This window comes from Mytilus edulis, chromosome 14 (genome assembly GCF_963676685.1).
Source record: "Mytilus edulis chromosome 14, xbMytEdul2.2, whole genome shotgun sequence".
In the NCBI taxonomy this organism is placed as follows: domain Eukaryota; kingdom Metazoa; phylum Mollusca; class Bivalvia; order Mytilida; family Mytilidae; genus Mytilus; species Mytilus edulis.
In genome coordinates, this window is record NC_092357.1 from 54,447,949 (window position 1) to 54,461,673 (window position 13,725).

The window sequence follows — 13,725 nt, forward strand, 5'->3', positions numbered from 1 at the left end:
CAACTATCCACCAAAATAAAAATGTAAACAAGTCAAACACATCATAAAGTAAGATATACAAGGGACCATGTCAAACAAATGTAAAACAGAAAACGGATTGCCTGATTTCTTTGTCAAATTGTATAAACTTTTAGGCTTGCTTTTGTAAGTACACCGAGTTCTTGAAATCTTTTTTCCATGGTGATCTTCTTATATCTGTCTACTTAAAGAAAAACTGCTGGTCCTCACTACTATTTCTATTACAAAATACCATAATTGTGTCTGTCCTTTGCAAATTGTGGTGGTCGAATTCTTCGGGCCACCACTTTTAAGGAACTCTGAGTGCACATTTTAAATGATCTTATCCTATACCTATTTCAGATGTTAGAAGAATTTATATGTAAAGCCTTAGATCTCCTTGATAAGCTAGATGAACTTGGAAATATTCTGACAAATCCAGAGCTTCCAGAAAATTTAAATGGTGCACAGTGTCGTTTGGAGGAACATAATCAACTGAAGAGACGGGTCAATATGGCACCTGTTGAACAATTAGGGATGGAAGGACAGAGGATATTAATGGAAATAACAGGGGACCAGCAACAAGGTATATAGTTATTACCTCCCCTGACAGTGTAGTCTATTGGTATTCATTATCTCCCCTGAGTGGAGCATATATGTATCACTTCAGTCATTTCAAATCTTTCTTTTCCTCACATTTTCAAATACTTACTAAAAATTGCTAGACAGAATTCTACCAAATTTGCACAGATTTCACCATATCTACAGGACATGAAGATGTGCAATTGCTATTTTACTTTTTGATCTGAATAATTTTAGGAATTTTCTTAACATGGAGACGTCTGGTGAAAGATGTCTTCTTCAGTATTTCAAATTTACCAAAAGTTCTCTTACTATGTAAAAAGAGAGAATATTATACAAAGATGAAAATTTTTTTTCAGGTCGAAGGTTTGTAGTATCAGCCACTGCAGATTTTCAGAGTTCCGTCCCCCAGATTTCACAGCTGCTGGACAGGATGCATGGTCAGAAGCAACATCTGAATCAATTATGGTCAGTCAAACGTTTGAGATTGGAACAATGTCTGCAGCTCAGAATATTTGAAGAAGATGTTGAAAAAGTGAGTAAAAGGAAACAGTGTGTTCAGAAAGAAGAATTTATGAGTCTGAGTTTATCGAAGATGGATCTTATTTCCAGATACTTAGAACCGTGGTGTAGTGGTTAGTGCATCGGACTACTAACACAAAGGTTCCTGGTTTGATTCCCGTCTAGGATGAATATTTCAGAGACTGAATTTTCGGCTCTCCCTTGACACCATTTGCGAGTACGGTCTTGAGGAAACAATGACAGTCCGTCTGAAGGGGATGATAAATGGCTGACCCGTGTTAAGAGAGAGCCATATCTCTTGCACATTAAAGATACCTTTGTAGATTTCGAAAAAGAGCAGGCTAATGCCACTACACGGCAGCACTCACACCCGCGGAATGTGAAAAGGGATTAATATAAGTTGCAAAACTTGTTTCCCAATCCACTATAAATAAATATGTTTAAACTAAACTAAACTAGATACTTAGAATTAAAGAGTCTATGTATCCCACTGACAACAACTTGTGCAACTTTTTGATTTCATCTACAGTGAATATCAAATATGAGAATATGAATTATTATTTAAATATAAAAAAAAAGATGTAGTATGATTGCCAATGAGACACAAAAATAAACGCCTATATTTCAATGTATGGCCTTTAACAATGAGCAAATCCCATACTGTATACAGCTAATGGACCCAAAATGACAAATGTAAAAAAACAATTCAAACAAGAAAACCTATATTTCTTAACTTTCGTCTTTTTCTGTATTTCAGATGTTTGACTGGATTGGACACAATAAAGATATTTTACTCTGTACCTTTTAACCTTGTTTGACCTTTGTTTGTCTGTGTTTCAGATGTTTGACTGGATTGGTCACAATAAAGATATGTTTCTAGTCCATTATACAGAGATTGGTAACTCCCACCAGATGGCAGTAGAGTTAGAAGTTGAACATAGTCAATTTGCAAATAGTGCTGTTGTATGTATCCAATCAATTTAAAATATGTATTTAATGTTGATAATTAATCTTAGTAAAATTGTTCAATACAGAATTATATATTTTTGATCCTAAAGGTATAAACACTTCAAAATATTTACGATTTTTATATACGACCGCAAAATTTGAAAAATTTTTCGTCGTATATTGCTATAACGTTGGCGTCGTCGTCGTCGTTGTCGTCGTCCGAATACTTTTAGTTTTCGCACTCTAACTTTAGTAAAAGTGAATGGAAATCTATGAAATTTTAACACAAGGTTTATGACCACAAAAGGAAGGTTGGTATTGATTTTGGGAGTTTTGGTTCTAACATTTTAGGAATTAGGGGCCAAAAAGGGCCCAAATAAGCATTTTCTTGGTTTTCACACTATAACTTAAGTTTAAGTTAATAGAAATCTATGAAATTTTGACACAAGGTTTATGACCACAAAAGAACGGTTGGGATTGATTTTGGGAGTTTTGGTTTCAACAGTTTAGGAATTAGGGGCCAAAAAAGGGCCCAAATAAGCATTATTCTTGGTTTTCGCACAATAACTTTAATTTAAGTGAATAGAAATCAATGAAATTTAAACACAATGTTAATGACTACAAAAGGAAGGTTGGTATTGATTTTGGGAGTTTTGGTCCCAACAGAATAAGGGGCCCAAAGGGTCCAAAATTAAACTTTGTTTGATTTCATCAAAATTGAATAATTGGGGTTCTTTGATATGCCGAATCTAACTGTCATGACTGTGTATGTAGATTCTTAACTTTTGGTCTGTTTTCAAATTGGTCTACATTAAGGTCCAAAGGGTCCAAAATTAAACTTAGTTTGATTTTGACAAAAAATCAATCAGTTAGGTTCTTTGATATGCTGAATCTAAAAATGTACTTAGATTCTTGATTATTGGCCCAGTTTTCAAGTTGGTCCAAATCGGGGTCCAAAATTAAACTTTGTTTGATTTCATCAAAAATTGAATAAATGGGGTTCTTTGATATACCGAATCTAACTGTGTATGTAGATTCTTCATTTTTGGTCCTGTTTTCAAATTGGTCTACACTAAAGTCCAAAGGGTCCAAAATTAAACTTAGTCTGATTTTAACAAAAATTGAAATCTTGGGGTTCTTTGATATGCTGAATCCAAAAATGTACTTAGATTTTTTATTATGGGCCCAGTTTTCAAGTTGGTCCAAATCAGGATCTAAAATTATTATATTAAGTATTGTGCAATAGCAAGTCTTTTCAATTGCACAGTATTGCGCAATGGCAAGAAATATCTAATTGCACAATATTGTGAAATAGCAAATTTTTTTTTAATTAGAGTTATCTTTCTTTGTCCAGAATAGTAAGCAAGAAATATCTAATTGCAAAATATTGTGCAATAGCAAGATTTTTTTTTAATTGGAGTTATCTTTCTTTGTCCAGAATCAACTTAAATCTTTGTTATATACAATATACAATGTATATTCACTTTTTACTACCAACTGATAAATTAAAATAATCTTTACCATTCAGTGATAACAAGCAGTTTTTTTACATCTTATTTCCTTATGTTATCTAAAATGTTTTTAGATAATGTATGTTGGACATTTGCCAGACATGACTATGATGTCATTTTCTATTTTTATTTTGCCCATTACTTTATGTAAATAACTTCATTGGAAATTGACCAATATAAAATGTTGCTGATGAATTTTTTTTTATTGTTTTATACAATAAACAATGTATATTCACTTTTACTACCAACCAATCTTTACCATTCAGTGATAACAAGCACTTTATTTTACATTTTAATATTTTATGATGTATTTAAAAGAGTAGTTATTGTTGCAAACTCCATTAGAAATTTGAATTGATATCAGTTTTGGAAAAAAGGAAACGGGGATGTGAAAAAAGGGGGGGGGGGTTAAATTTTTCTCATTTCAGATTTCATAAATAAAAAGAAAATTTCTTCAAACATTTTTTTGAGAGGATTAATATTCAACAGCATAGTGAATTGCTAAAAGGCAAAAACAAACTTTTAAGTTCATTAGACCACATTCATTCTGTGTCAGAAACCTATGCTGTGTCAACTATTTAATTTTAGATTTAAAAAGTTTGAAGAAGAAATCTTTAATTGTAAAATTTGTAAAATCTTGACATTTGTTTTGTGTAAAAAAAACCCATGTAATGTCAAAAATTTGATCACAATCCAAATTCAGAGCTGTATCACGCTAGAATGTTTTGTCCATACTTGCCCCAACTGTTCAGGGTTCGACCTCTGCGGTCGTATAAAGCTGTGCCCTGTGGAGCACCTGGTTTTTAAAAGAACAGAGGTTAAACTGTGTATTAAAATATTTTTGAAATAACAAAAATATTTAAACTGTATTACCAGAAGTTATCAGATCCAAAATAAAAAAACCAGCTGAGAAATAAGTGGTTACAAGTTATTGAAAAATGGAAAATAAAAACCAAACATACATAATTAGAAAATTATGATGGTGTTATAACAGTAATAAAAAAATGAAACGAAACATTTAATTTTTATTGTATTTGTAGAAATCTATGACTACATTTGATTTCTTATGTATTTGTAGAATGTATATGTAAATATAACCCGTATCCTTGGTATGGCTCAAAAGTTGTGTGATGGTGGTCATTATGCCTCTAGTTCTATAAGAATGCAGGCCAGTCGACTGGAGAGAGAATGGAAGAACTTAGCTGCAGCTCTGGATGACAGAAGTGCTGTTCTTAATATGTCTACATCCTTCCATAAAAAGGCTGAACAGGTATAATTGGTGTACACTTATAAAAGGAAGCAGATTCTTATGTTAGAGACAGCTGCTTTGAGCCCAAATTTTGAAATTCAGAAAATAGAAAACTATTGTCTGCGTTTGCTTGAGGTTATTGGTTCAGTTGAAACTAGACCATAAAATTCGTGACTTTGTTTGTTCTCTGTTAATCATATAAGATACTAACTGATTTGAATAGATTCAGAAAAGTGTTTGGATATGTCTTCCAGTAAACTGTTACCTTGTTAAAAAGAAGCTCATTAAAAAAAGAAATTGCTGCATATAGAATAAGACAAAAATGACTGATTTGATTCAATTGATATTGATAGTATAAAACACACGTTAGGTGTTAAGCTAAGTATATTAAACAAATAGCAAACCAAGATTCAAATCAGTATTAGATTAACATGTAGTTATTCTGTTTATGATTGAAAGATTACTTGAATGATTGATAAAAAGCCAGTTGTCTATAATGCATACCTGTCAACCTGTGACGATGAAAATGCAGGTCATGACCTGCATTGAAGAATCAAATCTCAGGTCATAACGCGTAAGAGTTTTTTCGAGCTGAATTTCAGTATTTATGGTACATTTTCTTGTAATGTATATCAAAGATACCAAAACATCAATGCATGTTCACTTTGTTAAGTTATTTTAAATCTTATTAAATATTATTCCATTGCACTTTTAAAGATTTTTATAAATTTGTGTAACTCAGTCTTATGTGCTTTATTTTTCGAGATAAAATACTACAATCATCAAACAGAATTTAATGTAATTCTTAAATGTTTGAGACTATTGACTATGTAGCCTTTATCCATCATATTTTTCATTATAAATATAAAAGTGTTTAACGACCTTGACTGGCTTTTCAGCCCTCGCATAGTCAGAATTGAATAAGGAAATTAGACTATGATAAAATATAGTAATACAGTTAAAGAAAGTATAAATGTAAAAAATAATTTTCAACTTTTTTTAAAAAATTGTATAAAGGTATAGAAATAATGAAAAGTTATTTTTCAATATGTATTTGAATTTTATATTTTTATGATTTAATCTTTTTCACCCATAAGACGTAAATATAAGGGATAATTTTGAATGGTGACAAATAAGGGGAAGTAACTCTAGTTCAGTTTGTAAACCAATGATGCAATTTATTTACGACCTAAAGCTAAGGTAATTGGTGTTAATTAACAGTGTGTTTGACACCAAAGCTGTCAAGTGAAGCCATGCACTTAATTGGTCACTTAATTTGACCATTTACATAGGGTGTCTTCCGGATTGTCCCACTTTTTGAAATTACAGGTAAAAAAGTAATGAAATTTTGTGGGACAATCGGGAATATGTTTGTGGGACAATTGGGAAGTTTAAATGTGGGACAATTGGGAAATGTTTTGATAGTGATCATTTTGTTTTTATAATGTATAGCAGTTAATTACAGGTTACTAATCCATGTAACTTATAAAATATTAAGAGAAAAAAAACTGATAATATTTACATATTTTAGTCTTAGATGCATAATTTAAAAAAATAGTTATTATTGGCTTTGAACTAGCTAGCTGTCAGAAAATGCGAGTATTCTCAGATCTGTACTTAGTGTCTTTGTTGTTTTAGTAGCCGTCCACGTCCACTCTGCATTTTGGTTACATGCATTACTGTGTGTACCAATCTGAAGAGATGTGCCCTTTTCAACTGAGTTTTATAGTTAATTCTTATGTTGTACTGTTTTAACACTGTTGTGGTTTATTGGGAGGGTCTGGGCCTTCAAATAAGTTTAACTCCGCTACAATCTATATTTGCTTGTCCTAAGTCAGGTGCCTGTAATTTGGTAGTTGTAGTTTGTTGCTGTGTAAAATATTTGTTTTTCGTTCATTATTTAGTACATAATTTAGGTCGTTAGTTTTTCTCGTTTGAATAGTTTTACATTTTTCATATCAGTGCCTTTTAAAGCTTACAATGCGGTATGGGCTCTGCTCATTATTGACGGCCGTATGGTGACCTATAATTGTTAATTTCTGTGTCATTTAGTCTCTGATGGAGAGTTGTCTCATTCGAAATCATACCACATCTTCTTTTTTATAAAGTTGGTGATGAATCTTGTTGATTGCACTTTATGGCAAAGACAATAGGAATATTGGTAAAACAATCTCTAATATCTTTGCCATAAAGTGCAATCAACAAGACTTTATTAATATTTTATAGTTTTATAAAAAAGAATATTTTATATCTTATAAAATTCACATTTAATGTGCAATAATTAATTCTTGTTTATTTAGCAAAACAAGCAACAGTTACCTTGTTTATCTAAGAACATTTTACTTAATAAAATAATGTGGGACAATCAGAACTTTTCATGTGGGACAATCAGAACTCCAAAATTTAAAAAAGTGGGACAATCGGGAATAAACCTTACATAGCTAGATGAACTTCCTGTTCATGGAAGAATTACGAATTTGCCGGTATTTCAAAGGAATATTACTTATGAAATCAATCTCAAGGCTGAGAAATACGGGTGAAATCGGGTCATTTTTCGGAATTCCCGGGTTATTTCAATGACCCGGCGGGTGTTCCGGGTGATCCCTCAGAATTGTGAAAATCTCGGGTCACACCCTCGGAATACGGGTCAGTTGACAGGTATGATAATGACTTTTCCATAAGCATCAGCATCTTCTTGAAACTATAATAATTTACACATTTATTTTAGCTTTTCAAAGCATTAAAATCTTGATGTTAAGGAATTTCAACGTTTTGAAAATGTTCTGAATTATAATGACATTTATTTCTTGATGTATCAAAAAATCTATTTATTCCCCTTGCAAATTATTAATTCAGGAGATAGTTTTCAAAACTAACAGTGCTTGAAACTCTCAATACAATTTTGAATTATTGAATAATTTATTTTCTACAATTCTTATTCAATATTTGTTTTTTCAGTACTTAGCTCAGGTTATTGGGTGGAGACAAGCTTGTGAGGATCCTGGTATACCCAATAACATCCATGAGTTAGAAACATCCCTACAACAACACCAGAGCTTGATAGAGGCTATAAGTCAATCTTACGCTGAGGTAAGGTTATATAATATAGGCGGAGGATCGATACCAAACGGATATTCATACCCTGGCATCAAACAAAAAAACAACAACTAAAAACAATCTATAAAATACAACACAGAAAACTGGAAACATAAACCCTACCTAAAACTTGGTGTGATCTCAAGAACTAGCAAAGGGTAAGCAAATCCTGCTCCACATATGGCACTTGTCATGTTGATTTTTTTGGTGATCACTTTCAAGGAAAAGAAGACAAAATTGGTTACTACTAAAATAAAACAAATAAAGTTGTTTCAAAGTTAATTGATAAAATCAATCAAAAGGATTTGCTCATATTTATTGTTTGGCTAAATTAATTTAGATTTTAAATTAGATAAGATCTTACAATTCATTTGAACAAATTTTAAGATAATTAGGAGACACCAGTATCAACATAGGATATTCAATAGCTTAGGCCTAAATTAAAATATTGTTTGTTTGCCCTTTTCCGACCCTATGTTTTGAAACAGGGAAGTTGGTAGGAAAAATATTTGATTTTTTTCCCAAAAAAAATAACTTGGCTCGGTATATTATTTGTCATGGGTAGGCAGTAGGTAAAATATTTTATTTTATAGATACAAAATCTGCATAATGTCATTTTTTTGTCCGTTTTGTTTTTGCAAATAAGTTTTCCGCTGGGACTATTAGTTTTGAAAAAAATATATATAAGAGATAACTTTGTACTGGTAAGATAATGTCCGGGCAGACATATATTACTAGTAGAAAAAGTCCCTAGAGTGTTACAAATTTCGTGTGTGCCTTTTTTTCCAATAAAAATGCTATAAGACTTAAATCTCATTTGTCACGTATTTTGCATCACATTTATAAATGATCTGTATGGAAAACTTGGCGATTTTACTGCCAGATATTCTCCACTTTACAGGGTTTTGTCACTTTTGGTTCATGTCAGATATAAATAATTTAGCGGCATCGTTATAAACATAATCATTCTGATATGCGGATTACAAAAGGCCATCCCTACATAGAATACAACGTCCGTTTACAAATTAGTTTGTACACACGTTAATACTTTTGTATCACAAGAACTTTTTTTGTAAATGAACCCTGCTCTTTAAGTTTAAAGGTACAGAGTAACGTACTTCATATCATGATTTCAGAAAGCGTTCAACATCGATTTCAAACAAATGCTTTGAAACTTCAAATGCAAGTCTTCATGTCAAACGCTCAGGTGATACCAAACGGACTGGACCTTATACGTAAAGATAAAACCCGAGGATTCTGGTAAAAAAGTTTTGAGCGGGAAATACAAATATAAGATTTTTGGTAGGAACGAAAAAATAAAATAAAATAAAATCTTGCTGGTAAATACAAATAAAAGATTTTCAGGTGGAACGAATTCATAGGGTCGGTCGGTCAAGGGCAAACAAACAATATTTTAATTTAAGCCTTAATCATCATGTTGAAACTTAGCACACTTTGTTATAAATAAATGCAAAATGAATGTTTTAACATCAATTTTGTGGTTTGCTGAACATTGAAATATGATAGTGTGAATGAGACAAAGTCTCCTATGTGCATGTTTTCTTGCAATTAATCACAGTGCTGTTAAAATATTTTGTCATCTTGGAAACAAAAGTGAATGTGCATTTAATGCATTTCAAGATCATGTTTTTATCAGAAATGTTTTGACTAAGTCAAATGAATTATTGCATAAATCTTCCTCTTTCAGGTGTGTCAGGATGGTAAACAGTTGTTAGATACTCTCCAGACACCTGTTAGTTCTAGTAGTATGAACAGTATTACTGCCAAGGCAGATTATTCAGAGGCTTCAGGTCACGTCCTAGATGTCGTTCATGAGGTAAGTCAGTAGTATGAACAGTATTACTGCCAAGGCAGATTATTCAGAGGCTTCTGGACATGTTCTGGATGTAGTTCATGAGGTTAGCATAGTCAGTTGTCTGATAAAATAATTGAAATTTTGGAAGTTCTGAAATAAAAAAAAACTATAGATGTGTTTAAAAACTTGGTAAGATCAAATATGCACCAATGATTAAAAATCATTTAGCAGACTTAAGCTTTAAAAAGTGACGAGCAAGAAGTGATGAGTTGAGTGTGAGCTCTTTTTTCATCTATTACCTTCTTTTTGTCATCTCAAACTTTGAATTATAAATGGGGTGGGCTTAGTTTCATTACATGAAATAACTCTGAAAACTATTGTGGTATGGTTGCCAATGAGATAATAATCCGCCTAAATTTAAACGATGTTGACATAAGCAATTATAGATCACAGTTTGTATGGCCTTCAATAATGAGAATAACCCATACTATATCTTCAGCCTGCCATGAAATGTAAACTATTTCAAACCAGAAATTACCCCAGGGTAATATTTTCAACTGAAATCAGTGCAGAAATAACAGAATAATTGATTGATTGGTAGTTGCTTGAATCCGCCTTCACACAAAAATGCTCTATTGCAGTGATAAGTAAAACCAAGTGCTTGCACTCTTTCATAATGTGTAATGGATGATTTCATTCTCTATATTACAGGTACTTGCTCATCAGAGACATTTGGAACAGACATGGCATACAAAGAAAGTAAAACTTCATCAAAGGCTTGGACTGAGGCTGTTCCAACAAGATGTTAAACAGGTGGGTAATGGTTGTTTTATCGGAATACTTTTAATGTTCAATAATTGACTAAAACGAATAGAATGAAGTTGGTACATTAAAATACGAAAGAGGTAAAGTAACAGATTGTTAACACATGAGCTGTATTGGATGAAAATCTACCTTATGCAAATGAATATCAATACATCTGTTTACCTATTAGGGATTGAAAATCTGTCACTGTTTGAAAATTTTTTGATAAAAGAACCATACTAAACATAACAAATTCATCTTTTGTTTTGTATTTTAATGTTCCAAAATCATTCAAAGTCTTATACGTACTGTAAATTCAGAAATTATTGCGTGCATTTAGGAGATAACTGTATTGTATTTTAAGCTTTGACGGCATCAATTGGAGATTTGATGGTTGCAAATTAAGTTTACCGTTGGAGCTTAAAATACAATACTGTTATCTCCATTCTAATGAAACTGACAGAAAACAACGTTAAAACATGTATTTAAAATCTGACATATGCCGTCTGCGCTTGTGCTTACGTCCCATAGCATCAATTGTCAATTGATGCCATGTAAGAAAGTGACGTTATCCAATCAAAATGAACGTTACAAACGTTGTTGCATTAGAATTATTATTGTGATCATTGAAAAATGGACAAAAGTGCTAGATTAATTATTGCAATGTCAGGAAGATCTGCATACAGATGTATGTATCAGATATAAGAATGTGATTTCTTATTATTGCGATACTCACTCAGTCGCATTATTCGCATTAATTAAAACCTCGCAATAATTTCTGAATTTACAGTATACATGTAATCGTGCACTTGCATAATGTCAATTTTTATTTGACACAGCTCACTTAAAACACAGTCACATCTACTATTCAAAAGTAAACAACAATGAAAAAACTACACCATAAAAAAAAAGTCATGTACAGATATTGTTCTCCTCTTTTATTGTCATAAGTGTTTTTAATCTAGTACTATATTGTTTAAAAAAGTGAGTACGTGCTTAAATACCCTTTTAACTCATTTGAATGCCTGTTTTGAAGTGTTCAGCATATAAAATAAAGAATTCCAAAATTCAGGTAAAAAAACTTTCTTTAAATCGGGATAGTTGTCAGGTATGGTTAACACAAAGAAATGATATCCATGCACAATATTGAATCAATGATTTTATATGGAAGTTAATTTTGACAGGTAATTGATTGGTTGGATAGTCATGGTGATGGATTTCTTAAAAAGAATACAACCATTGGTCGAAGTTTACAGAGAGGAAAAGCATTACAGAAAAGTCATGAACATTTTGAAACTGTTGCTCAGGTAATGCTTATAAAATTAATTCAAATTAATTCAAATATCATCTTAAATTTGTACTTACTGAATACAGGATGCAGTGGCGGATCCAGGGGGTGGTCCCACGGCGCACCGGACCACCCCCATGACGAAACTCAACTTTTTTAAAGTGTCTATTTTTTTCAATAACTAGCCAATTAACAAATTAACACTTAAGATTAATCCTTTCATCGCACTAATTGGTTATGGATTACCTGGATACCTGGAGGTGTCACAATGATAGACTACGGATCAATGCGTTTCATCTGTATACATGTAATTAAATTGTCAAAACAACTCGTCAATATGAAGAAGTTGACTTCTTATTTTGAAAGGTAAATACAAATTATTTTTGTATTTTTAAGTGAAATTTCCATATATAATTGCATTGTCCAACTAACAGAGTCTCGGTTTTAAATTTCATTTATGTACATTTTGAAAAAAACAATCTTCTACTTCTTCTATGTGGTTAATCTGCAGTCGGAAATTCCATAACGCAAATATACTGTGCGCGTGTGTCAACCAGTACACGCCAAGTTAAAAATAACAAACTTTGTTATGAATTATGAATGAATTAAATTAAATTTGTTTATCATCTCTTTGAGCCCCCCCTTTCCCACAACATCAACACCAATTCAAGCACTGAAGTTGGTACCGGCATTTGTACAAAGCGCAACATTTGATGAAATTAAACATTTTGTAGACTTTTACCATACTGATTTGCCGAGTCCATCTACAATGCCATCCGAACTAGGTTTGTGGCAAAAGACTTGCGAGTCAATGCTTTCAAAACCAGAAACTGTAGCCGGTGCTCTGAAAGTATTTTGTAAAACAGACTTTCCAAATATTTCTGTTATCTTAAAAATCATAGCTACCATGGGGGTGACGAGTTGCGAATGTGAGCGATCCAACAGTGAGTTATCACTTTTAAAAACCTACCCGAGAACAACTATGGGACAATCACATTTAAACGGACTTGCGTTGATGCATGTGCACTACAGTTTGGAACTAAACATAAAACAAATTATAGATAACTTTGCAAGGAAACACCCGCGACGCATGATGTTGAATTGCCTGATAAACGACTCTTTGTTAGATCAGTAAATTTTGAAAAATTTTACATAGAACTATTTTTACCGATTCGGAACATTTTAGCTAAACTTTTTTTACAGCTTGCCTAATTCAGATGACAGTTGTATGTTGTGCTATTTTAGATTGCAAGATATTGTATAGAGTCTTAAATAAAAATCAGTTTCACATGTCTTTAAATTCCTTTACCTAGGAATATGTGCATTGCATGGTGTTGTCCAAATTCATGATCTTCCATAATGTCGAGGTATTTTTTAACCTTTTTCATACCATTCAATATTCATTTGGGACCACCCCCAAATTTTTTTCTGGATCCGCCACTGGGATGAATGGATTTAACCATGCCATATTAAAAATTGATAAAATGAAAACTAAATATTGTCATTAGTTATCCATTGTAAATAAACAGCTGCACCACTTCCTCTGGTGTGTGAAGTTTTATGTAAGAATCATAAATAGTTTCTGAGATACAAAAAACTCAATAACTCTAAAATAAAATTTTGAATCATCACCAAAAGTGTACAGATAAACAAGATTAATATATTTAAGAAGTGTTTTTGAGAGACAGCGTGGCATGTGAACCCCCCCCCCCTTTTTTTTTTATTTACAAAAAACTCAATAACTCTAAAAATAAAATTTTGAATTATCACCAAAAAGTTTACAGATCTTTAGATTAGTATAACTAAAAAGTGTGTTAGTTTTAAGCAATAATCGTAAATCGTTTTTGAGATACGACGCGACATGTGAAAAAAAGTATACAGATCTTTAGATTAGTATAACTAAGAAGTGTGT

At 32.0% G+C, this 13,725-nt stretch overlaps 1 protein-coding gene across 4 annotated transcripts in view; it reads left to right on the forward strand.

Moving 5' to 3' along the window:
- LOC139503701 (triple functional domain protein-like) overlaps nt 1-13,725 on the forward strand; it is a 267,815-nt gene that overhangs the window by 27,157 nt on the left and 226,933 nt on the right. For 3 of the 4 annotated variants that reach the window (XM_071293546.1, XM_071293549.1, XM_071293547.1), the window contains 8 exons: nt 361-583; nt 939-1,114; nt 1,942-2,064; nt 4,639-4,830; nt 7,768-7,899; nt 9,614-9,742; nt 10,433-10,534; nt 11,710-11,832. In XM_071293546.1, the coding sequence (XP_071149647.1) occupies nt 361-583; nt 939-1,114; nt 1,942-2,064; nt 4,639-4,830; nt 7,768-7,899; nt 9,614-9,742; nt 10,433-10,534; nt 11,710-11,832 (1,200 nt within the window). The other variant, XM_071293548.1, reaches the window with a different exon arrangement.